The following is a 27,492-nucleotide window of genomic DNA, read 5'->3' on the forward strand; positions in this document are numbered from 1 at the left end:
GTCTCCACCGAACTAGGTAAATCCGCTTTTAGTTTTAAAATACCTTATTACCTACAAAGTACATTACATATTAGATTTTTTATTTTGTCTTATTAAATTGCATATGCAGGGCTCCCTTGTGAAAGAGACCCTGGTCTTAATGGTGGCCTATCCTGTGCATGCCTTTCCTACGCACTTCTCAGTTGTTGGTACTCAGGCTTACCTTATGGAGGTGCGTCATAGGCTTTGCAGAGGTGGTTCCCTTGCGCACGCTGAATACATTGAATCAAACCACTGAAAACCCTCACACATGCTGGCCAACAGATTTTCTTGTGGAGTTTTCATTCATTAGGGTTTTCAGAACAGTTATCTAAAGCCATCTCTTTAAATTTGGTGTACCATTAGTTCTCAACACTCACAATAATATATAGAGAATGGTTCAGAATATTAGGGATCAATGAAAACCATGTAAATACATACATATTTGTCTTATTTTTAGCACCAATTGGTAGATTTAAAAATACTCTAGTCTTGTACATTATTTAGGGCTAGGAAAGTATATATGAATAATAAAAAATATATACATATATATTGGTGAATCAAAAATACAGTGGTTTGGTTAATCCTGAAAGATGCCATATTCAATTGATCAATCCATGAAATATTGGAAGGTGAGAAAAGTGTATAATAGGGGTTAAACAGTAGTCCTATAAATCTACCCTAATAATCCTCACTAATCATGGATCTGTGATGACAATAGTCCAGTCATTGTGAACCATTTGCCAGGCTCCAGGTTTAAACTGCTACTTGCTCTGTGTTCCATATTGATTCAAATAGGCTACATGTCCCTTGTAATATGTTAGCATAATATGATCCACTATTGATAGCGGACTACTACGTGACAGAGGAAAGAACAGTAAACTAACGATGCAATGGAAGGGTACAAAATGTAAGGAATCTAACGCTAAAGTCAGTGACAGTTATAAATGGGTTTGGTTATAACTGATGGTGGCTACCGATAGTGGCTAATATTTAACACAATACACATTTTTGGGCATATAATTAAAACATTCTAGGAATCATAAATCAACTCTGTAGGTTTGGTGGTATACTGTCATTTGCACATTGCTACAGAAGCCTATAAGCCTATTTGGAGACCTAGCCTGGGTCTCCAAATTTCATCCCAAGTTATAAGGCTAGAATTTCATCAACTTCACTGTGAAAAAGGTGATACAGTATATTGATATGCTTCAGTTTGATGGCATATGACTGGCTTCACATTTGTCTCCAGCAATCATAAAGTAAAATAGATCTAAATTAATAATAATTTATATTTACAATCTATAATGTTTCAGGTAAGACCCAAATACAGACTGTGTTGAAGTAACAATGTTTATTACAGCAACAGGGGCAGACAAATGACAGGACAAGGCAGGCAGGGGTCGATAATCCAGAGTAGTGGGGCAAAGGTACAGGACGGCAGGCAGGCTCAGGGTCAGGTCAGGCAGAGGTCAGTAATCCAGAGTAGGAGCAACGATACAGGACGGCAGGCAGGCTCAGGGGCAGGCAGAGTGGTCAGGCAGGCGAAGGGTCAAAACCAGGAGGGAGTGAAAAGAAAGACTGGAGAAAAGCAGGAGCTAAGAAAACCGCAGGTTGACTTGACATACAAGACAAACTGGTAACAGACAAACAGGGAACACAGGTATAAATACACAGGGGATAATGGGGAAGATGGGCGACACCTGGAGGGGGGTGGAGACAATCACAAGGACAGGTGAAACAAATCAGGGCGTGACACAATCCCCTTGTCCAAACGGCTTACTCATTTACTTAGCTCTTATCAATAGCTTTTATCAATTTGCAAATGACAGACCATATTCATTTTGTCATCATGTGTAAGGGTGGTGGAATTATGAGGGAATAAAGTGAAGGTCAGAATACGGTAGATCTGTAGACACACCTCTGCCACACCTTAATTTATTTCATCTCCACCCCAAACAAATAGCTGGTGAATAGCATGCTATTCTTATGCTTAAGTTCAATGTCAGAATACGCATAGAGAGATAAGAGCATAAAAAGGGAATTACGTTCTATTTACGCTTAACTCAGGTAGGAATTCACCCCAACCTGTATACTAAAATATTTTTTAGCCTGGTTGCTCATGGTAACAGAGTAGCTCAGCATATGTCTCCTACATTGATGACCAGTAATTGTTGCTATTTGTACTAACAGCTTCTTCCCAGTGACTCATCATGAACAAAATAGCTATTTATTTGACATGCATAAGTGATTGTCATGCACTTATAACTCATATTCAATCATACTTTTCAACTCAAGAAAACTACCAACAAGACAATCATAGGTGAGCAACAGCTCAATATTTGCATATTTGGACATGTGTGGTAGGGGCACAGCATTTTCCCAGATATGGAAGAAAATACATGTTTTAGAGAACTGGTCATCATTTGTTAATTAATAAATCTGACTGTTTATTGCTTCCCTCCTAAAGAACATTGACATGCACTGAGTGTAAAAAAACATTAGGAACACCTTCCTAATATTGAGTTGCACCCTTTTTGCCCTCAGAACAGTCTAAATTCGACGGGGCATGGACTCTATAAGGTGTCGAAAGCGTTCCACAGAGATGCTGGCCCATGTTGACTCCAATGCTTCCCACAGTTGGGTCAAGTTCTGGATGTCCTTTGGGTGGTGGACCATTCTTGATAAACACAGGAAATTGTTGAGTGTGAAAAACCCAGCAGCGCTGCAGTTCTTGATACACTCAAACCGGTGCGCCTGGCACCTACTACCATACCCCGTTCAAAGGCACTTAAATATTTTGTCTTGCCCATTTTCCCTCTGAGCTGCACACATATACAATCCATGTCTCAATTGTCTAAAGGCTTAAAAATCCTTCTTTAACCTCTCCTCCCTTCATCTACATTGACACACATGCACAATATTTAAGTGCCTTTGAACAGGGTATGGTAGTAGGTGCCAGGCGCACCGGTTTGAGAAGCATCCCTGTGGAACGCTTTCTACACCTTGTAGAGTGTGGGCCCCGACTAAATGAGGCTGTTTTGAGGAAATATGTTCCTAATGTGTTGTACACTCGGTATACATTGCCCTATAAAGTTCTGGCTATAATACTTCTATATGAAAAATGAGATTGTCATTGACTTATTCTCTCTTTCAAAGCAAAGCTCACACACAATCCCTTCTTTGAGGAACATGATAAATGTAACCATGTAGTAATGGAACAATGATCTCATCGACCTAGTGAGACACTAGAGATTATCTTCGGGTGTAACTCAAGACAAGGTGCTGTATAAATATCATGCCTAACTAGAACGTCTTAATTAAAGCCCTCTCTCTTCTTGAATGATTTGCGGTCTGTTGTAATGTTGACTGAATGCTAAACGACTGAGCCTTACTAAGCATCTACTGTAAAACTGAGAGAAAATTTGACTGCTTAGCCATGTAATTCTGTACTTTATTTGTCAACAAAAAGCATCTAGAGACTTTTTATTGTAGAGGAGAAATGTGCAGTCAGGGGAGATTGTTAAGAGTCCTTTTCATTCATCCCACTGAGAACATGTGCCACAAAATGTAATATTTAAAACCAATTTTGGAGTCTTACTGTAAGTTTTTGGCACTCCAACAGTGCATGAACAGCTATGTCATCATCATCATATGTGGAGACCGTGAATACATTAAGTATTTAAACTACGATGACGGCATGCAAGCTTATATATAATCACAATGAGCCTGAGAGGGATTATTAAAGTAAACACAAAAAGGTTAAGCATAGTTTCTCTCAGATTCTCTTTTCCATGTATACATTATCTAGCATGTGTACCCTGAATACGCTAAAACATCCCCTTGTCCATAAACAGTATTTAAAGCTTAATTGAGACTAGACTTTGATCTAGACTTGTTCATGGTGTATAATCAATACAACGACACAGTATATCATAATTTACCATCTTGTCTTACTCTGCCATTTTACCATGTAATTTAGTGTGCTCCCATACTATGATGGTCTAACAACCAGTTTGATGGCACTGCACAGTGTATTACTGTGGAAACGTATGATTTACTGTATGGGTAATTGCACAATTGACATACATTTTCACGTGACTTTCTCTGGAAAACAACTGTAGCTGCATGTTTTGAATATCACATCTTAAACCCTCATATTTGCTCTCTCTCTCTCTCTCGCTCGCTCGCTCGCTCTCTCTCTCTCTCTCTCTCTCTCTCTCTCTCTCTCTCTCTCTCTCTCTCTCTCTCTCTCCCTCTCTCTCTCTCTCTCTCTCTCTCTCTCTCTCTCTCTCTCTCTCTCTTCTATCTCTCTCTCTCTCTTTACGTGATGATGTCATCTGTGTATGGATTCTGTCAGCGATTCCAATTGAACTGAGGTGACACCATGTAATTTGGAGAAAGAGCTCATGCTCCAGAACCAAGTTGAGTTATTCTGTTACTTTGAACTTTAGGTGCTCATCCGCTCTCTGATTCTGCATGAGGACTCCTCTATTGGAATGGGAGCAAACAGAGGAGAAGGAAACCTCGTCATAACAGGTATATGATCATCTATGCTATCGTCTATGCTATCAGGAAATGGAGTTGCTGCTCAAGGAACACCTCATGTTGTGCAGACGAGCCCCTCTGCCAGACTCACATCTCCTAGCTGCTGCTGCCTCTTTCCATGAGGTCATTCTTGGCCAGGGAGATTCTGTGAGTTTATAGTTCTACTAAGTGCCTCCAAAAGCCAGACAGAAGATGGGTTTTTATTCCACTTCACAGTAACATATAAACAATGGTCTGCACCATGTTGAAAGCTGCTCTCCTTTGACTCTTTATGGTTTGTCCCAAAACGTTAGCTTCTTTGCTAAAAATGTTCCGTTCAAATCGTATGGATACAATATTGTTTTTCACACATGACCAGGTGAAGGAAGATAACACAATGCTTTTGTTCATTCCTCCGTCCACACACTCGGGCCATGTGATACGAAAGTATTCATCACTTTGAAACTGATTCATCTGCTCGAGCCCTGTGTATGCAACGCTAAAGTGCCCAAGTGCCATTAATCAGAGAAGTCCACACTGACAAATGAGGCTTCACATTAAAGTGTTTGATTATATTCTGCAGATGTGAGAGGTATGTGCGCCAACTCAAATGTGAGCCCCAGTTGCAGACCCCACAGTCCACCAGACACTGGACTGCATCCCAAAAGGCACCATATTCCCTATATAGTGCACTACTTTCCACCAGAGCCATATGGGCCCTGTTTAAAAGTAATGGACCAGAAAGGAAATAGGGTGCCATTTGGGAAGCACACAGTGCACCAGGAACGGTTTGCAAATGTGCAAAAGGCTGCTCTTTCATCTGGCCTGGCGTCTGTGAGACAACGTGCTGCACTCAGCCAGAGCACCTGTGCCAATAGTATCGTCTCTGACCCCAAGAGGTGAGTCACCCCTGGCTTTGAGAGGTGGACTACTTTTTATAGGCAGTAGTCTCATGCATCTATAACATAACATGCATCAAAAACACAACAATGATGACACCTTCTTTTCCAATCATGTAGAACTTACAGTGTAATGACAGAACGACCATCATTCACAAGGATACTGATACTGTTTAAACAATTGGGATTTGACGTCCAGTCGTCCCTTTGATGAACTTTTTGTTGGGCGGGTTCAAGAAGAGGTCACATGATATTGGTTTTATACTCAGAGAAAATGGCGACTTGAGACTATTTCTGCTGGAAATCTGTTTTTAATTTTACCACCATCAAAGAGCAGCATCTTAATCTCCATGCCTCTCTAGGGAAAATCATGGATTCACTTCAAAGGCTCATTATTGATAAGAGTGGTACGCTGAGGAGCAAGGACATTCCTCCTCCCTCCCTGCTCATCCCTTTTCAATTAAATACTAGAACTGTGCTGATGAAAAACGCCAGAGCTGCATATAGACGTAGTGAACTTCCTTAAATCTTTTCATTGTACCCTTAGGAACGTGTTTTTGAGTTAAAAAAAAAAAATGGCTCCATCTGTTTGAACTGAATCTAATTTAATGTCATTTATTTGGGTAAAAGACATACAACAAAATGTACAATGTGGATCCAGAGGATGGCGCTTAAAATAATTAATGAAAACACTTGGTCCTCAATGGGAAAAACAATAACACATAGGACTAATAGATTTGTACACCTCTGTGTATTCTCCAAAATCTCAACTCTTCATTGTCAGCTCTCATCCACGTCGTCTAACCATCAGATATACATTTGAAGTCGGAAGTTTACATACACCTTAGCCAAATACATTTAGGTCAGTTAGGATCACCACTTTATTTTAAGAATGTGAAATGTCAGAATAATAGTACAAAGAACTATTTATTTCAGCTTTTATTTCTTTCATCACATTCCAAGTGGGTCAGAAGTTTACATACACTCAATTAGTATTTGGTAGCATTGCCTTTAAATTGTTTAACTTGGGTCAAACGTTTCGGGTAGACTTCCACAAGATCCCATAATAAGTTGGGTGAATTTTGGCCCATTCCTCCTGACAGAGCTGGTGTAACTCAGTCAAGTGTGTAGGCCTCCTTGCTCCCAGACGCTTTTTCAGTTCTGCCCACAAATTTTCTATAGGATTGAGGTCAGGGCTTTGTGACGGCCACTCAAATACCTTGACTTTGTTGTCCTTAAGCCATTTTGCCACAACTTTGGAAGTATGCTTGCGGTCATTGTCCATTTGGGAGACCCATTTGCAACCAAGCTTTAACTTCCTGACTGATGTCTTGAGATGTTGCTTCAATATATCAACATCATTTTCCTCCCTCATGATGCCATCTATTTTGTGAAGTGCACCAGTCCCTCCAGCAGCAAAGCACCACCACAACATGATGCTGCCACCCCCATGCTTCACTGTTGGGATGGTGTTCTCCGGCTTGCAAGCCTACCCCTTTTTCCTCCAAACATAACGATGGTCATTATGGCCAAACAGTTCTATTTTTGTTTCATCAGACCAGTGGATATTTCTCCAAAAAGTACGATCTTTGTCCCCAAGTGCAGTTTTGGAGCAGTGGCTTCTTTCTTGATTTGATTGTTGTGAATGTATTAAATCATACCCCTGAAAAACAATCAATTTCCAAATCCTATATTAAGCTGCAGTGAAATAATGATTGACACGAGAGCACATTTTCAGTAGTTTTATTGAAAAATGCCTCTTCTGTTTCAGAAATAAATAAGAAAATAAGGCTGTGGAATTCACAATTTGAAGTTAAAACATGAAGCAGCAATACCATATTCATAGTCTTGCACACAAATTCCAACTGCATTCGATATTGATAAAACAACAATGATAACAACTATATTCTGATTAAAAAACATACTAAATATACACCACAGACATGCAACCTTTGGTAAAATCAGCTGTGAGTTGATATAAGAAAAGTGATAAATATTTAGTCTAAAGATACAAAATGGAAGCCATGTTAAAATGCAGTACTGAAGATGAAAACTGTAGGTAGATGGTGAACAGATGACCATCTTTCAAGTGAAAAAGAGAGCAAAAGTATAAAATAGGAATAAAACCTCATTTGATAATCAGACATTTGGAATGAACCGTGATTGAAAAGAGAAGTGTTTTTCATTGGATGCCCAACACTGTGTGAACAAACATTTGCATTGTCCAACACTGCAATTCGATAAACACTTAATGCAGATATGTTACAAGCAAAAGACACAATAGGAAAAAACAGCAAGCTCACAGATTGTCATGGAAAAATGTATAGGATTTTGTTTTTGTTTCCCCCTCCCCCCAACAAAAGATGAATTCACATATGATTTAAGGTACTTCCAAATATAGATGAGGTATCAAACCTCTTTTTAGTGAAATGTGCATAGCACTTAATGACACCATATGTGAACAAAACAAAAACAAACACAAGAAGAACAAAAAATAACCTATTTTATGACGCTATCCTTTTGGATTCCTTTCTTGATAGTGACCTCTCTCAACGCTCGTTTTGTGAGTCATCTTCTTCTTCAGGTGTTGGGACTACGTAGGTTTCAGGCTCAGGTGAATATGGCTCTGGTTGGAAATAGTGTTGTATGCCGATTGAACATGAGTGTAATTTGCAGAATATGTCTCAACATGCACAAAATGAACTGTTGTGTTACAGTATGTTTTATTTCCAGGCTTGGACATGCAGTATACTGGTGAAATGACACAATTGAGTGGACGTGGACATATACAGATTGGTTGTGATTTTCAAGGGCACTGATAGAAAGGGTTTGTAAACAATTCAGTGCATTTTCTAAATCTGTGTGATGTTAGTCCAGTCTGAGTGGTGGTGGGTGGGTTCAATCATTTAACAGAATCATCATTGCCATTTTCTGCAGCTCATTCATTTACAAAATATCAACACAAAATATCAAAAATCAAGTCATTCTAGTACCAGCCTACTCATACATTTTGTGATGTTATTCCTCATAACATAACAGAGGTAACCAGCTGGAAGTGGTAGAATATCCATTAATACTACAGCAAAATAAAGAAATGAGAACCAGAAAAATGTATGAATGACGATTCTTAGAATGCTCTTACTGTGTGTGTAGAGAGAAACACTACCTCCAGGGGAACATGGTACAATATGAGCCTGAGCAGTCGGTGTGTGTGTGTGTGTGTGTGTGTGTGTGTGTGTGTAGGCTACCGAAACATCACTTGTGGGGACGTGGTACAATATGAGCCTGAGCAGTCGGTGTGCGTGTGTGTAGGCTACAGAAACATCACTTGTGGGGACGTGGTACAATATGAGCCTGAGCAGTCGGTGTGTGTGTTGTGTGTGTGTGGTGTGTGTGTGTGTGTGTGTGTGTGTGTGTGTGTGTGTGTGTGTGGGTGTGTGTGTGTGTGTGTGTGTGTGTGTGTGTGTGTGTGTGTGTGTGTGTGTGTGTGTGTGTGTTGTGTGTGTGTGTGTGTGTGTGTGGTGTGTGTGTAGGCTACAGAAACATCACCTGTGGGGACGTGGTAAACAAGAGGCATTCATGTTGGCATTCAGCAAGCAGCAGGTTACAAGGCAAAAGTGTAACTACAGGTGTTAAAACTACATTTTGTGGATGTGATTCAAACATCATTTACAAGGCACCATTAGTTTATTTACAGATAACACCCCAAGAGTAACAATATTAATATTGTTGAAGATGTTGATTCTCTCTGCTACAAAATACAACCTGGTTAGTGTTTTTGTTTGTGTTTGTTTGTATATGGTCCTCCACCCGATAGGTTTCTCTGTTTGTTCTTTGGCTTCAAGATGCAAACAGACCACTACGTTGTTGCCATCACCGATGCTTGTTTGTTCTAGTTGCTCTACAATGTTGTTAGTACCAGTCCACGTTGTTGTTCTTGTCTTTCTCAACATAGTTTGTTAATGTTATCCGCTGGTGGTTATCCTCAAACAGCTCTAGAGCGCGTGAGCAAGTATCACAGTAAGAGGACTTTTTTCAGGAATTCAAAGTGAAAGCAGCACAGGCGATTTAGAAAGTTTACTATGGTGAACCTGAAATAAGGTCAAACAGGGTGTTAGTCTTCAGTTGGTATGGGAATATTTACTTTCTCTCCTAATGTTAACAAATCAATTATCACAATTTATATATAGTCGTTTCTGGAATATATCCATTTGTCATCAGTCTGTACTGTACTTATATTATGTAGCAACTATGAAGCAACTATGTAGTAACTATGAAGCAACTATGAAGCAACTATGAAGCAACTATGTAGTAACTATATAGTAACTACTCATGCTTGTAACTCATGTTTCATGCTGCGGCTTCATGCAGTCATTGAGGATGTCATGCCATCTACCTTTCCAGTTACATACCTTGGTATCCTTGTCCATTGTAAGGAATGCCGACACACTGGGAAGAGTCACAGTAGCCAGGAGTGCCAGGTTGGCCCCTAATACCTGCGAACCCTTGGCGCCCAGGAGGACCGCGGGGCCCGGTGGAGCCTGCGGGGCCTGGAGGGCCGGTCCGTGTCTCGCCTGCTGGGCCTGAGAGAAAAAAAATCACAACCAACCAATCAGAACCCATCTGAGTGTCGTCACCCTGTGACATCAGTGGGAACTATAAGAGTAGTAACTGTTTCTGCCACAACAGCTTGGAACATTCAATAAAAAAAAGGACAAACTGAAGCTGAAGGAAAAACCTGGATTTCTTCGTTGAACCTTTTTCCCTCCTCTGTTCCGTCTAGACGTTTATAAAAGCCTAAGCTTGGAATTTTCACCTTAACTCCTTCAGCCTTTCATTCATGCTCCTCCAAGTCCTTTAAACATGTGTTGTGAATGAGGCCACAAGAAGATCTCAGCATGTCCATCTGATTAGCCCATGAACAATCACTCACCATCAACTAGTTTCCCCAGTAATCTGGGAAATTCCTTTTCCCCCGATTCAAGACCACTTTCCACAAGTCTTGACCTTGTAGACCTAAGTAAATTGCATGTTTTTTCTCCAAGCTCCCCTTGTTGAAGACCAGGCTTCTGGAAGCCCAGTGCTTTGTAGTTAAACGTGCTGTATGGAAGTGGAAGACTGGATGGCTGTATTAGCTACACCTGTATTGTTACTCTACAGCCCCTGGCAGGATGAGCTCATGTTATTGTTGGATGTCTTGGTAGGCAGTTTGTCTGGAATCTAATGATTCTGCATTACAGGGTTAAACCAAAGGGAATCCTTGGATTCAGTACACAAACTATGACCTCTGTCAGCACACTGGGCCTATCAGTAACAGCTTGTAATGACTGTGGTACTGCTCAAGCCATTAGAACGGATGGAGAGTGTCTAAGCAGAGCTCATTCTGAAATCAACTCTGGTGACTATATCTAGACAGTTTGATATCACTTATCTGTTTGGTACAGATAAGTCACACACATAAACCTCTCTCACTCTTTTGGTTTTCACATTTGCAACTGTAACTGCTCCCCTTTGCTTTCACTCTGAACTGGCAGTTTTCGAACCATGAGGTGTCATAGAGTTCGGATGGGTCCTATCTTCAGGTGCGGTAATAAATGTTTACCCCAGTGTGAACAGAGCATTTATTTCAACATCTGTGCATACGAGCACCTCACACACAAAGGCAACATAAATCCCCTAGAATGCAGAGTGTTTAACTGGGAAAACACTGGACAGCAGCGTTGATAATTTATTAAGCACAGCTGGCCCAGCACAGCTTCAGGCAACACCTCTGAGCTGGTCTGTAGCCTGTAGTTACTGCAAGGCAGATTTTAACTGGGAGGAATGGTTCAATTCACAGTGACACACCCAGCTTACAATGAGAGATGTGGTGAGAAATGACTCCCATTACTGTAGCTAAAGTAAAGTAACGATTGATTTCCCCAGATTCAAACAAAATAATATGACGCCATGAGAATCACGTGGAGAGATTAAGTTTACTGAACGAGCACCCTCATGGAAGGAGATGGGTGTTGCTATTAAGACTCAGATATGATGCAACACAGGACAAAGGAGGAATGGATTGTTGTGCACCTGGAGCGGAAATGTTGTGTGAAACTAACCAGGTGGTCCTCTTTGTCCTCTCTGTCCGACTCCTGGTGTTCCTTGATCACCTTTCTCTCCTCCCGGGCCTGAGAAACAAACAACCAGAATCACTGACAGCAGACAAGGACAAGGACACACTCAAAGAGAAAAGCCTAATGAAACCATTATGAGCGCACAGGAAGTTAAATATTAATAAAGCTTGCAGGGGGAAAAATAGATGGACATTTCCCAAGCCACTGAAAACAGTCTGAGACAGGCCTACGGAAAGACACAGAAATACAGACAGAACTACTGAGACGAATGGAATATGTTGTGAAGATGAGACTTTGGAAAAGTCCCTGAAGGCTTCATTCCATTGCTAAGACAGTAGTAAGACAAAATGGCTCGTCTATGGAAAAATGTCCAGTCTTTGTTCCAACCGTGATATGATTGATTATCTTCTGATTCCACACAGCAAGACACTCTAGTTATGCCTACTGATATTGAACAGATAGGTCAGCGGTGGAGGGCTGTGTGTCTGCTGGTTTTGTTATTTCCTTTGATATTTCCTTAGTTATTTCCTTTTAATGTGTGTCCACTTAAGACCCAGACAACCAGGTGAGGAGTTCCTACCTACAAGGGAGGAGCGAAAACCCGCAGACACACAGCCTTCCAGGAATTGAGTTTGACACTCCTGAGCTAGACCGATTGACAAACATCTTTCTTAGTCATCATATAGAACTATTGACAAACAGCTTTATTAGTCAACATATTGACCTATTGACAAACAGCTTTCTTAGTCAACATATAGAACTATTGACAAACAGCTTTATTAGTCAACATATTGACCTATTGACAAACATCTTTCTTAGTCAACATATAGAACTATTGACAAACATCTTTCTTAGTCAACATATTGACCTATTGACAAACAGCTTTATTAGTCAACATAGGGTAATTCTTGGGCTCCTGACAGCAATGGATATGCGGGACAACGTACCTCTCTCTCCTTGCGGGCCAGGTTGTCCAGGACTTCCTGGGAATCCGTTCCTGCCTGTCTGTCCGGGCTCTCCACGGGGACCCTGGTTACCGCTGGGCCCTGGGGATCCGGGGGGACCTGGGTTGTTGCTGCTACGGTAACCGCTGGGAATCTGGTTCAGCATCGAATTGACTCGACTCATTTGTCCTAAAAGTCGACATTGAAAAGGTAACAGACATTTAATGAAATGCAGACTCTGTTAGGACTTTGATTTCAGACATTTAATGAAATGCAGACTCTGTTAGGGCTTTGATTTCACTGTAGTGGCAGAACTCCTTCTGAATGTAGTGCTAAAAAAAGTCCCACTCACCGTTAACTATCTGCTCGCACACTTGTCTGGCAATGGATCGCATCATGTTCTGAGGAGCAAAGTCACCCTAGAAGCAAACAAGGAGGAAGGCTTGGTGATGAATATACATGACTTACTGAGATTAACTGAGGTTAAAAACTTGAAGATAGACCCTTGGGGATGTTACTCACTCTCTCTCCTCTGTCCCCTTTCATACCATTGGCTCCCTGAATTAACAGAAAAATATAAGGCCCTTACATTTCACTGTATGATGCAACAACTTTGCCTTTCCGTGGTTTGCATAACATGGAGAACTGGATTATGAAATTTGGTGAGATATATGCTTACCGAAACACCTCTGTCACCAGACTTTCCTGGTTTTCCTGAAGCACCAGGCATTCCAGGAGATCCGGGAGGCCCCTGAACAGTGACAAGCACAAAATCACCAATCTGATACATGTATTACACCATGTTCTTTAAGGGAACACAATGGAAAGAGAAAAAATGTATGTACTGTGTGTATGTTTTTTAGTTTTTTTACTGGCAGATAAAATCAATCAATCAGTCAATACAGTAACAAACAAAGGAACCAATCAGATACGGTGACACAAACAAAGGAAACCAATCAGATACAGTGACACCAACAAAGGAACCAATCAGATACAGTGACACAAACAAAGAAACCAATCAGATAGAGTGACACAAACAAAACAACCAATCAGATTACATTCAAGAGACTTATGGTCTGTCTTTACTATAGTTTAGGAGAGTATGAGCTTGACGGTGACATGATATACAGTACATAGATTCCTTTCTCTCTCTGACTGCATTTTGTCTGAACATACCATTGGTCCTGTTGGGCCTCTGGATCCGGCCTGTCCCTCCTTTCCTTGGGGTCCCTGCATTTGCAACACACAGACAATAGAGTTAAACAAGTTATTGAGATGACAGGATCAAGTACATTAAACCCTAGGCCTAGACATTGTGTGATCATTAGACAATGGCCTATTGACTCACCCTAGGTCCAGCAGGTCCAATTGGGCCGATGGTCCCAGCTACCCCAGGTGGACCCTGGGGAAAAAGACAGAAACATAACCCACTTCAGAGCTGGATATGTTTTCCCCCTCACAGCCCACATTAACACAGGTCACGTTCCTTTGACCAACCAACTCAAACCAGTTTGTTTCACCACCAGTTTTCCGTGTGTCAGACAGTAAATCTCCCTTTTATTTCTCGTTTGCTCAAAAATCCTGCTCACTTTTTTATTGTCAATCCTCTCTCGCCTTTGATGCTTTGGCATAAGATTTACAGGGAACATAATATATTCCAGATCCATTTTATTGGCCATTATAAAACAGGGCTGCGTACTCTGCAAGTCATTAAATGCATGTTGCCACAGCATCTGTTCTAGCATGGTCACCTGCAAACACTACCCACAATCACTTTGGGGATGGGTTTACCAAGGCTTTTAACTTGGAATCAATAATTATCTTACACTGGGTAATTAATTCTCCAGTGTCTTGTGGCATAAACACAGCTGCATTAATTCCGAACAGAGGTTAATTTATTTTATTTTATACGGGGAGGGTGGGGGCTTGGTCCCTAAATCAGAATTAACTCAGCATAGAAATACTCTGAGTTTACTAGCAGACATCTTTCAGTCACAAAAGGGGCTTCTCTTTTCTTTTATTTAATCTATAAATAAAAAAAGTGGGCTATTTCTAGAAGTACAAAGATTCCATTTTATGTATGAGAACTGGAGCTTCTATTTGTTTGCGGTGCTGTCGGTCTAATGAAGACCATCTCAGAGGATCTCTAAAATGCAGACGTCTGAGGACACATGGAAGTGCATTGTTGTTGTGTAAAAAGTCACAAGCTAAGCCTGGAAATCATTGAATGTTGTCAATGTTGATTAAATAGAAGAGCCAGCTTCATTATGTAAGCAGAAGGTAATTTACCATGATGTTCTGTGTAGCTATGCCATCTATCATAGACGGTTGGTACGTTACAGAACATAGGCTCCAGGAAACCGGATTTTTCATTCTTACATTTTTTTATCACCTCATCAGCTTTCTATGCACCATAGTACAACAACTGACACAAGGAGGGAGGCACTGCAGTACAACAACTGACACAAGGAGGGAGGCACTGCAGTACAACAACTGACACAAGGAGGGAGGCACTGCAGTACAACAACTGAACACAAGGGGGAGGCACCGTAGTACAACAACTGACACACAAAGGAAGCACCGTAGTACAACAACTGACACAAGGAGGGATGCACTGCTAGTACAAACAACTGACACAAGGAGGGAGGCACTGCAGTACAACAACTGACACAAGGAGGGAGGCACGTAGTACAACAACTGACACAAGGGAGGGAGGCACCGTAGTACAACAACTGACACAAGGAGAAAGGCACCGTAGTACAACAACTGACACAAGAAGGAAGGCACCATAGTAACAACAACTGACACAAGGAGGGAGGCACTGCAGTACAACAACTGACACAGAGGGAGCCACGTAGTACAACAACTGACACAAGGAGGGAGGCACCGTAGTAAAACAACTGACACAAGGAGAAAGGCACCGTAGTACAACAACTGACACAAGAAGGAAGGCCACCGATAGTACAACAACTGACACAAGGAAGAAGGCCTAATGTGGACGGCCTGACTAGAAGCCTTTGTTAAACAGAAATGGTTTATCAGGCTGAATGGTTTTCCACTCACTTAACAGAGAATAAATCCAAATTGAGGAATCTCAACCTGTTGTTAGTTACTGTCTCTTTGTGAGTCCTCTTCATAAGAAATATTGTCTGTGGCTTGCCACATGGAGAGAGGCCAGAGTAGTAGCATATCTGTGAATTATCCCTGGTTTCCTGTTCTAAAACACAGCCGGGGCCACGAGCCAAAGCAGCACTCACTTTCTGTCCAGGTAGCCCAGAATCACCAGCTTCTCCTTTTGGTCCTTGTCGGCCCTGAAACAGTGGAGGGAGAAACCCATTCACACTCAGTGGATCACATAATACATAACACAACACACACTAACCTGGGTGACAGTCCTAATACAAAAATCTGTCAATCTGTCTTTGTGTAACCCAAGATAAACACACTGTATGAGAGTTGTGTGCGAGATGTGTGGAAGTATATTGGTGATGTCCAAACAGGCCATGGGTTAATGAGACATTTCTCTTGAGTCTGGGTGTGTTTCAGAGAAGGAAATCCCAGTGGTGATTTATGCACAGGCTGGTTTAAAGGCCTCAGATATCACGTTTAGCCCCAGACATGGAGGAATGCAAGCTCTACAGGCCCTTGCCACAATTACTCCAGCTTGTAAATTCCTTACATAGTAAATGGCCAAAATTATCCCTATTTGGTGTGTGAAGTCATCATGGGATTTACGTTTAACCGTTGTAAACGAGCTGTGTGTGGCAGTGGCTGGGGAGAAGGGAGTGTGTGTAGGAGTGTGGAGTGTGTGAGTGTGGAGTGTTCAATGGGAGAGTGACACTCACAGCTTCTCCTGGAATAGACAGCCCACTGCGTCCTTGAGGGCCGGGCAGACCCATAGGTCCTGGCAAGCCTGTATCTCCACGTGGTCCAATTGGACCCTATCAGAGAAACAAAGACAAGAGATAAGAATCAATTAGACCTGGAAAGAATGTTAATATTGAGATCTCCAGACTGAAAGTAGTAGTGCAGTCAAATGCTACTGTTGCAATATGTGGAAGAAGGCACCAGAAACCGTGGAATGCATGCCCTGTCAAACAGAGCCTCCCTCAGTTTTGAGAAGACAAACACATTGCCAATAAGTGAATTCAGATGTGTTTCTTCCACATCAAAGCCATGAAACTGCAAACAGTTCTCAGTTTAAAGGACACTCCAATATTCCACATTCTCCAAACTGTGTCAACGACCTTGACCACTTTATGACTGACGTCAGTTATGACTTTAAAATGTAACCCTGCAGCCCTAAAGAGGGACTCTGAGAGGTGAGGTTAGTGAGGTACTTACAGCCGGGCCAGTCTCCCCTCTTTCACCCCGGGGACCTTTGCTCCCAGGTGCGCCCTGGGGAAGGAAGAGCATTAGTCAAGTTAACACTGTGAGGGAGAGGAGTGTCTAGAAGCCCAGAGCGACATCTGTCAGGATGCTGTCAGGATGGATGCTCTCTCCCCGGGGGCTCCGTAGTCATAACATGCAGACTACTGTAGTTTCCTTCTGGTTTGCCCTTTTAAAAACAAATAAAGGCCAAATTGTACAGTCAGTCCTGCATAATGAATATGTTTCAGAGTGAAACTGTACAGTCATAACATTTATAAGAATGTGTCAAAAGAGAGAATTTTCCATCGTCAGATCAAGGAGTTCACTAGAACCCCCTGGCCTGCAGCAGAGAGAGGGAAGGAGTGTGAGTCCGAAAAAGCACCCTGTTGGCTACATAGTGCACCATTATTTTATCAGAGCCTAGGTAATAGGGTGCCGTTTGAGATGCAGCTGTAGAGGATGTCTTACCACTGCCCCCTGTGGTCCCTGGGGTCCTGTGCTCTCTGAGGTGCATGTGCAGGCTTTGGGGAGGGACGGGCACTTGGACTCCTCTCTCTGATAGGGAAAGGAAACAGACAGGCACAGGAGTTGGCCAAAAACACAGACCCAGTTCTCTGTGAGTCTGCAGAGATGCTGATTAAGCTGCAGGTAATCCGCTCAGTCAGTCTCATGTACGCAGAATTACAGACTTCCTGACTAAGTTTCTCTGGGTAAGAGCGTCTGCTAAATGACTGAATGGTAATGTAAATGTAAACAAAGGCAGGGTCAGGAGGTTACAGGATAATATGGCTTATTTGGAATGATTAGATGGTATTAGTACCAGTAGTACTGTACATGTCAAGACTATACAACAGATGAAGTACATGCTCTCTAGTTGACAGCAATATTTCACTAGAACAGCTCAATCAGACAGCTGTGTTGCATGCAACGATCCTGTGGCAATGGACATCATGAGCTCCCAGCAAGCCAATTGTTGAAAAGCCCTACCCACAAGACATGAAATAAAAAAAAAATGTAACATTCTGGGTGTCCAACCAACAGTGATCGTGGGGCTCTTGAAACAAAAGCTGCTTTTACTTGTTGAAACAGAGGCGGGTTTATGGATAACTCTGGTGGGACAAAAGTGAGAAAGTCGAGGTCGAACAGGGGCTTTGAGGCATAGGACCCAGGGTCAAAACACCAGAGCCTGCAGTACAGTACATTAAAAGGATCACGTGAAACGTGTAACAAGAGTTGTTGTTGACAATGTCTTCATAGCTCGGCACTGTTTGTTGAAGGCAGTTCATAGTTGTGATGCCTTTACAGTCGATAGCCGTTACTTCTCCACCTAATGGCGAGGCTCTGGGGAAACTGGGCAGGGTAACTGCAAATCAGTGACATACACTACTTGACAAAAGGCGTTTGAAGCTGCAGATGGGCTATTTAAACAATTATAGCACGGCCTAATTCATGTGCTTCACAAACATCCAATGGGAGCCTTCCAAGAGTTGTAATAATTTAAGAAGAAAAAACAGGTGGCTTAAAGTCTTCCTGTTCTATATAGACTGAATGACTTTCCTTTTCCGCTGTCAGAAATGTACTTTGTACTGAGGCACGTTTACATTCAACGATGTCTTTGACATATTAGATAGGACAACTGCATAGAGGTGGTAGAGTCAAGTTCTAATCATGCAATGCTTCGCTGCTATCACTTTTCCATAGGTTAAGTGAAATGTACTGAGCTCGCTATCTGCACACTAGTTGACCATTGGGGAAAATCAGATTTCTTCTTCATGTGTTCAGGATTACGTAAGTATGTCCTTAAGAGATGTGGGATGGGTATGCATTTGATTCCTGCAATGTTAAAAGATGAGACAAGCAATAAGCATTAGAAACATGTGTCTAATACGCACGTGCACAAACACACACACGCATGCACACACACACACACAGATGCTCAACAGGAGAACTAAGGAGATGGGTCAGTGAAAATGTTAACAGACTGCTCAGAGCTTGCTTTGCGTCTGTTAAGTTGTACTGCCCGCCTCTCCCCTCCAGGGAGGTCCAGATGTAGGGTGAAGTTGTCCCTAGACACTGATCTGGGATTCATTTTGCATTTCCCCCACTAATGGGCTACGGTTAGGATAGGGGCAGAGGAAGCTGATCCTAGATCTGTACCTAGGGAAAACTTCAGCGGAGGTCCACTGAGGCTGCTCTTACTCACCATAGATGGAAGGTCACAGCATCTGTCTCTGCTCGTCCAGCCCAGGGTGCACACAATATCAAACATCTGGAGCTGGAACTGTGGAACAAGAAAAAAAAGTTAAACAGTGTTAGTTACATGTGTCTTTGATACTTCCTTGTCATCCAAAAATACCAACTAAGAGCATGCAGACATAGAGCCCACAGAGAATCCGATAAGGATAACTGAGGCACACTCCACTTGGGGTAAACTATGTTGGAGACAGTACGCTTCAAGGCTTCCTCCTGTCATAACAGCACTCAGATACACAGGGGTACTATAACTGACTTGCTTGTAGCCTGCTAGGGCAGTAGGTCCATACGCTTTGACGTTGTATGACAGTTCACTTACAGTTGCACTTTTCCCCTTGGAGCCAGTGGACTTGGACATTTTGCCTAGGACTTGATAGCCGTCCATGGACGTGTTTCCAGCTTCCTTAATCTCCTTGTCCGCCACCTCTTGGCAGTCGAGGTTCAGCTTGACTTTGGTGGGGGAAACAAGGATGTGGAGCTGTATAGAGAAAAGATTGAGAGTTGTTACATTCTTCGTCCAGGACATACTTTCGTCTAGGACCATCTGCTTTCTATCTTGAAACTCTGCAAATCATTGGGTTATCTGGGGTTGACAACAGAGCGCAGAGAGACACAGGGTGTATGTGGATGTGTTATTTCCTCTCCTTGATGTGGTGTTCACTGATAGCCTCCAAAAGAGGTAGACCAGAGAAAAATAAAGCCACACGATTTCAACACATTCTGATAGCTAACACTAAATTCTAAGGATGTACAGTGTCCTAAAAGTTTTCTCAGGATAAGATACATGGTTCTGGTTCAAAAAGTAATTTGTACTAATGTATTAACTGTTAATTACATATATTAGTCATATAGCATGTAATATCATCAGTAAAATGAATCTGGTGTGGTAAAACACAGTAGGAAATACCAGATCAGATGTTTTCAGCAAAAAATGCTTGCTCAATAATTTATAGAGCACCGTCATCCATTCATCTCTCTCATTTACTTGTGGTGATGGGGTTAAAGTGTATGTGGTGTACACCAAGGATGAGTCTTTCCACCGCTATGTTTCACAGCGTCAATGTATGCATTATGTTGCTATTCCTTACTCTGGTCAACCTCACATCTTCTGATGATGTAGTGTTGTGGTGTGCCATAAGAAGTGCTCCCTTTTATTCTCTCCCTCTATTGCCAAGAGGCTGCTGTTCTGTGGAGTTCACTCACATTCTTACTTAGCAGGCAACATGCTACCGTACCAAGCCATGGAGTCAGTCCCAGAGATTTGGCAACCACATGCGGTTTCATTCATTGTGGTCAATATCGTTGGAAATGTATAGCTATGTTTTGCAAACCACTAGCGGAGGAAGCTTCTATCTCAGGATTCTTCTGGGAGAGCGAGCAGACAGACAGTGGAGCACGCTCAGCAATTTATGGAAACTGTGAGTCTGTTTTGGACAGAGAGAGGGTAAATAAGGTAAATATATACCCTAAGAAAGCAACTTGGAGAAATGATCAACTCCACTCGAGGAAATTACATCATCAGACGGCTATACAGTCTCAGACAGTCTCCAGTTCAGTTTAAGCCCAGTTAACACATAACGTTCTGAGAACCATATGTTTCTTAGCGCTTGGTGAGAGCGTGGTTATCCTATGGTTATTTTACATACAACCTTCCCACAACTTTCCGGGAATGGTGCAGGATAGTTGCTTGGCTTTGAAACATTCTCAGCACAGTTAAGGAACTTCACAAAAAAACTTTATTTAGTTAGTATTTCATTACTTTAACAGAGGGTTTCCTACATGTTCAAACATGGTTACATTTTTGGTAATGGTAATGTTCTATGAACGTTCTCCAACTGGTTAAATATTGGGGATGTTCTCAAATAGTTTAAAGAATGTGTTATTCTGTGGCAATTTCTGTGGCAATTTCAGTATGTCATCATAGCGTTTCCTACAGGTTTACTCATGGTTCAATTTAAAGTCAGGTTCTCAAATTCTTCTGAGAACATTAAGAACATGTTCCAATGTTGTAAGAATGTTATTTAAAAACAATTAAATCAAATCCACAAGAAAACTTTAGTAACGTTCAGAGAAAGTTGTAAGAATGTCTAGCTCTGAGTTAGACCCAGCTATTCAAACAGAGCAATAATACAAATCTCTTTGTGACCAATGAAAAATCTGACCGTTTAGCCTGCAGAAAAGAGATGCCAAGAAGCTATAATGACCAAAAGGTAAACCCTTGGTCAAGGTTTCCCTGTCTTGGTAAAAACGTGGTGTGCAGCAAGCAGCATAGTTAAAGATGACATTCCCTCTAAGCTCACTGACGTGACAGTCACGTTACAGATGTTGGGGTTTCCCTTGTCCTCCGGTCAGTCACTGGGACAGATTACACAGCACCTCCCTATGCCAGACCTTCTACCGTTCAAGTATGATTATGTCCTCTCTCTCTCAGACCTCATGCTCACCATTGTCTAAAGCATATTAGCCTCTTCATACATACGTCTTGAGGGTTCTCTACCCATTTGGACTATATACTGTACAGATGTAAGAGCATAATTTGAGCCAATTTACTAGGGCATGAAAATAATTAATTGACATTTTTGTAGGGATGATACAGGGAAAATCAAGTCTGAAATTTCTAAGTGGAAATTTCAAACTTCAGAAGCCTTTTTAAACCTAAAATACACTACATGTTTTAAATGTTCTGCATTGCAGGAAAGTTCTCCTGCAACAGGGTGATCAAATGAAGATCCTACATCTGTATGGTTTTCCTTTTGTTCATTGACTCAAGCTTCCATGACATCCACATGCCTTTGTTTGAGTATTGTTTGGTATGATAGGCATAAGACTGTTATTGTATTTTCCAAACACAAGACAATGGTTTTCGATAATTAATTAAACTTTTGATACGTTCATGTTGAATGATGAAAAGCAGAGTCGAGCTGTCAGGGTATGTCAACACTAATTTATCATCTTTATGGACATGAATATTTGCATGATTCCTAACAACTATCGATCATGGTCTAAGTAACTGCTTTAGAGTTTGAATCCTGTGGATCTGCTAAACCTACTGTAAACTTACCTAATCTCGGTTGAAAGAGAGGGTTACTGGTGAGAGAACCAAGCCCTCAAACTGTCATCCGAGAAGGGCATCTAGAGAAGGTTTATACAGTAGTAGCAGTGAGTTATTTTTTTTTACTGGTTGATAGAATGGAATTGTATTTCAACCAAATATACCCACAGGAGGCTCTGAATTCCTTTAGAATCCTCATAGGATTTGTCCTGTTGAGTAGATCACGTCTGTTAAACCCATTTTAGGGAGTTTTGGATCGTCGCCGGTAACTCTTACCTGACTGATTAGATCGAGGTAAATCAGCCTTGCGGTGAAGCAGTGCAACTCGGCTGTTTAAAAGCCCATAGCCTTCCTCAGCATACAACACCTTCATAATCCTGCCAGAGATGGCTAAAAAAACAAATCAGGACATCAATCAAATAAGGGAGTGAGAGTCTGGGTTCAAGCTAGCCTGTATAAATCATGTTTGTTTATGCTGCATATGCTGGCAGCAGGGATGGAGAAGTGTATTCTACAAGTCAACAGCTCTGTAAATATTGGTCATCTGCCTCTTAAAAAGATGTGCATTTTGCCACTCTGCAAAAGAAAGTCTCAACCTCTCCACTGACAGAGGGAAAATTACAAGTGAAAAGCGCTTACACTAATCAATCCCAGCTCATTACGGTCTGTTTGTATGTCTGTCTGTCTGTCTGACTGTCTGTATGACTGGGAGAGTCACTGTGAGAAGTGTGGTTGAGGTCCTGTCCCCAGTGAGAGCAGTAAACCGCCTAGTCTCCTGTCATGTGCCATCTATTAAAGGAGACATGACAGGCTTTGCCATTGGTTAAACTTATCAGCAGAGCTAACTCTAGGTCTTCTTTTCCTGTGGCGGTTCTCATGAGAACCAGTTTCATCATATCGCTTGATGGTTTTTGCGACTGCACAAAGTTCTTGAAATTTTCCGGACTGACTGACCTTCATGTTAAAGTAATGATGGACTGTCGTTTCTCTTTGCTTATTTGAGCTGTTCTTGCCATAATATGGACTTGGTCTTTTACCAAATAGGGCTATCTTCTGTATACCAACCCTACCTTAAGAAGGAAAGAAATTCCACAAATGTACTTTTAACAAGGCAATTGAGATGCATTCCAACCTCATGAGGCTGGTTGGGAGAGTGCCAAGAGTGTGCAGGGCTGTCATCAGGGCAGGCGGTGACTACTTTAAGGAATCTCGGATTTTGATTATATTTTGATTTGTTTAGCACTTTTTTGGTTACTGCAAGGTTCCATATGTGTTGTTTCGTGGTTTTGATGTCTTCCCTATTATTCTACAATGTAGAGGGTGGTAGAAGTGGTGAGGGACCCTGGAATGAGTGTGGTGTGTCCAAAGTAGGTGTGTCCAAACTTTTGACTGGTACTGTATTTCTTAATTCCATTCTTTCACTTTTAGATTTGTGTCTATTGTTGTGAATTGTTAGATATTACTAAACTGTTGGAGCCAGGCACGCAAGCATTTCACTACACCCGCAATAACATCTGCTAAATATGTGTGTGACCAATAAAATACTGCATGTACACAACCAGATACAGCATGTACACAACCGTGCTGGAACACTGGGACAGATACAGCATATAGGCCTACACAACCCTGCTGGAACACTGGGTAAACCCCAGAGCAGAGTCACCCCCCAACAGCAGCAGCAGCAAGAATTCCCCTGTGTTTAGCTACCAGAGGCAACAGAGGCAATACTAGGCCTGCCTCCAACATCCAGGCAGAGAAAATGCAGCATTGCCAAAAAGGAAAGAGAAAGAGAGAGAGAAAGAGTGAGTGTGAGAAAGAGAAAGAGGCAGACAGAGAAAACCTCCCGCTAGCCTCGCATTCCACTGCCTCTCTGATGTAATTGTTTAATAGCAATAGCAGTGACCCAATATTTTCCAGACTCGCGCGCCAGCAGTGACTAGCAGTGCCTTTTAATGGTCTCCCCAAAAAGACTTATAGATTCTAGTGAAAATGTGCAATAGGGTTGTCCACACCACCATCCCCATGAGTACGTAATTTCCACAGCCCCCATGAGTACCCTGCTCTGACCTTATGGTGAAGGACGCATTCCCACTGTTAGAAACATTCCAGTAAGTAACAGAGGGGAGTGCTTCCCTATAGCTCTTAATACACAGACAGTCTACTACTCTATGCCTATAGTCTTTAGTGGTCTCTCTTCCTTTAGGCTACAACTCAGTGACTGAACTTAATGCTAATCCAAGTGATCAAATATGGCAACACCACAGATTTCTCTGCCCCACTAGTTCCTCTTGGAAACCAACCACCCAGGAAGTAGAATTTCTTACAGCTCCAACGTATGTGGAGTTGGACCTGGACCAAACATGACCACTTCAGCTTAGCATGAACCAGCCATGTGATTAGCTTTAATGTCCAAAGAAACTGCTACAAGATCAATTGCCACTTTTATCTCTTGATTACTTTGAGAGGTATTGATTACCATCAATAACAACAATCCATGCATAATGTGACATTGTTTTTTTTACAATTTACAGTAAAAGACCATCTGTTTGATTAAGCAGACATTGTTTTGCAGCACACATGTCTGTAGCTGTGTCGGAGGTACACCTCCTGTAACATATAACATATTTGGAATGCCAGGTATCCCTTCTCAGTGTCTGTATATCCTCGGGACATGCCAAGCTTACCGCAAGAACAAAGGTGCCAGCTGTGATTGATGTACCACACCTCCAGTCTTAGTTGCCAGGCCCAGAATGTTATATAATCCAACCATTTACTTCACTACACCCAGTATATTCCTCCAATCCCAACAGTCACGCAGACAAGCAGTCAGTGTTTACCTTGTGGAAGCTTCCATGGAAGATTCTCTTCACTTGATCATTGTCGAAAGTGACCCTCTGGATCTCCCCCCTCGTATCCTTGTTATAATACGATATAGTTTGGCTAGAAGCTGAAAAGAGAAAAACACAATTAGAGAGAGAAAGAAAGAGGTTAAAGATAGGTCTCCAACGTCACATTAGGACTTGGTGTCATGCAAAGCTCCTAAACTAGAAACAGGACTCCCCCATCATCAATGGATAGTTTATCAGAAAGCACAAACAGATATGCTTTGTGATAGCTACAACATAAAACAGCATGGTTGGGGCTTTATAAAGGCCAGCTGAAGCTAGCTAGTACAGGATGTTGGATGAGGCTGCGTGTGGTTACTGAGGGAGACCAATGCAGCCCTGGGCTCTGGAGCCCATTACAATCCATTCACTGATCCCATGAGAGGATATCAGACAGGACCACAGAAAGATATCTACAGCTGCTGGATATCTTCTCCTCACAGAACACTACTTCATCCTTCCTCTATGCAGCATCCCAAATGGCACCCTATTCCCTATGTAGTGCACTTCTTCAACCAGGGCCCACTATGTAGGGAATACGGTGCCATTTGGGATGCAGCCCCAGGAACCTCTTGTAACCTATTACTGTAACCCTGCACCCTCAACCCCTTCAAATCCACAACCGCAACCATTCAGCACAAGTCAGAGGCTAGAATGCCTTACGATCGATGGTGACCCCGACTTCAGGCTTGTCGTCCTTGGTGGACACCTGCCAGATGTCGAAGGCCTCAGTGGGTGTGTCCGGGAGAAGACGGAACATCATGATGATGGTATAGGAGTGAGGTAGTCCGTCAGGGTGGATCTCTCTGTTCAAACCCCCACGCAACACCAACAATTAGACTGACCATTCAAAAACTACAAAATCAACTCACCATCAATATTCAGTATATATGTGATGGGATGTATAGACATTATGGACAGTATATGGATATCTGAAGAATACGTGGATAGAATAGCATATGTACAGAAATAGTTCAATAGGATTTCACTAGAATACAGTACAGTATATACATATGAAATGGATAAAACAGTATTACCATATGTTTATGTAGCACTGTGATGGATGAATTTGTTCCTTTGAGTAAAAAACAGAGGTAAAACTATGTGGAATGTTAAGCTGACCGGGGATATTTGATAGGCCTACTGTGCAGCTGATAAAGCGTTTAGAGATGTATGATGTAGGAGATAGACAGTGGAGTTGGATGTCTCTGAGCTACGTGGGCTGAGTGAAATCAACAGTATGCCAGAACTTCAGATTGAACAATATGCCAGAACTTCAGATCACTGCTTAACACTTAACAGGATGTCGTAAATCTATTGACCTAGTTTAGAGGGTAATGGGGTCTAACAGTCTGTCTGAACATAGTTGGGCAAGACGTGTCATGTTAGCGGCCTGGGCTATATCCAAGTGCCAAACCCACGTTTATACAGTTTTTACATGATGGAAAGGACCAACAAAAAAGTAACGTTCGAAAACATATAATTTCTTAATGGTTGCCTCCCTGCATTGACCTCCATCTCGTCAGTCTTCCTCCACTTGACCGTAGACAAGCTTTCAGTCTGAGAATATCATTAGAATCTGAACAAACAGTATTAGGGTTGCGAAATTACAGCAACTTTCCCCAAATTCCTTGGTTTTACAGTTTTTACAGTGGAGTTGGAAAAAAAGTATTGATGTTTTTATTCTGCAGATCAAATGCTTCTCTAGGTGCTGCTTTCCTTCAAAGGTCAATCAAGCCATGACAAGGTCAGCCACAGCATATGGAATGATTAGGGAATATATTAACAAATCGTGCTCAGCTAAGTATGGTTTTGAGCTAATGTTTTCCAGCATGTTTCCCTGAGGGCATTGTAATGACATGTAATTCACTAGAGATCCACAGCAAGTGCTGGCAGGTTTTGTGCTGCAACTCAATTATCCCTTAAATCCATTAGCTCAGAAAAGCAGCCAGACATACAACCACAAGATGTAGAATTGACCAATCCAAGCCAGAGACGATGGTAGAGTTGCAAAATTTGGTCAACTTTCACAAAATGCCTAGGTTATCCAGAAATTCTGGTTGGATTATTATTCCCTGCTGATTCCGGGAATTCTCAAACCTTGAATAACTGGGAATTTTGGGGGGAAATACCAGAATTATCTAATCCAAGACAATGGTATCTCAGACTCACGTGGTGGGCTGGGTCAGGAAGGAGTTCTTATGGAGTCTATAGGCTGTGTGGCTGTTGAAGGAACCAGGTTCCATAGACACTCCCTTGATATAGCCATAGGTCTTCTCTGTCAGGTTGAATGCCTCCAGCATCCTGAAGCCTAGAACACAAGGTAAATAAGTCTTATTAAGATCTTGGAGGTTCTAGGAAGTTCTAGGACGTTCTAAGAAATTCTAAGAAGTTCTAGAAATTCCTCATATACAATAATGAGGAAAT

At 41.9% G+C, this 27,492-nt stretch overlaps 1 protein-coding gene across 4 annotated transcripts in view; it reads right to left on the reverse strand.

Annotated features, from left to right (window-relative positions):
- Positions 1–9,112: 9,112 nt before the first annotated feature.
- col12a1b (collagen, type XII, alpha 1b) overlaps positions 9,113–27,492 on the reverse strand; it is an 89,101-nt gene continuing 70,721 nt past the window's right edge. For all 4 annotated transcript variants that reach the window (XM_023974405.2, XM_023974401.2, XM_023974402.2 and 1 more), the window contains 18 exons: positions 27,238–27,376; positions 25,729–25,871; positions 25,018–25,127; positions 19,448–19,606; positions 19,079–19,156; positions 17,344–17,430; positions 16,849–16,902; positions 16,350–16,445; positions 15,762–15,815; positions 13,853–13,906; positions 13,681–13,734; positions 13,184–13,255; positions 13,027–13,062; positions 12,857–12,923; positions 12,508–12,693; positions 11,546–11,614; positions 9,857–10,027; positions 9,113–9,535 (listed from right to left, as the gene is read on the reverse strand). In XM_023974405.2, coding sequence (XP_023830173.1) covers positions 9,525–9,535; positions 9,857–10,027; positions 11,546–11,614; positions 12,508–12,693; positions 12,857–12,923; positions 13,027–13,062; positions 13,184–13,255; positions 13,681–13,734; positions 13,853–13,906; positions 15,762–15,815; positions 16,350–16,445; positions 16,849–16,902; positions 17,344–17,430; positions 19,079–19,156; positions 19,448–19,606; positions 25,018–25,127; positions 25,729–25,871; positions 27,238–27,376 — 1,640 coding nt within the window. In that variant the 3' untranslated portion in view covers positions 9,113–9,524. The remainder of the gene's footprint in view (positions 9,536–9,856; positions 10,028–11,545; positions 11,615–12,507; positions 12,694–12,856; positions 12,924–13,026; positions 13,063–13,183; positions 13,256–13,680; positions 13,735–13,852; positions 13,907–15,761; positions 15,816–16,349; positions 16,446–16,848; positions 16,903–17,343; positions 17,431–19,078; positions 19,157–19,447; positions 19,607–25,017; positions 25,128–25,728; positions 25,872–27,237; positions 27,377–27,492) is intronic.

The sequence above is a fragment of the Salvelinus sp. IW2-2015 genome, linkage group LG28, assembly GCF_002910315.2.
Source record: "Salvelinus sp. IW2-2015 linkage group LG28, ASM291031v2, whole genome shotgun sequence".
NCBI classification, from domain to species: Eukaryota; Metazoa; Chordata; class Actinopteri; order Salmoniformes; family Salmonidae; genus Salvelinus; species Salvelinus sp. IW2-2015.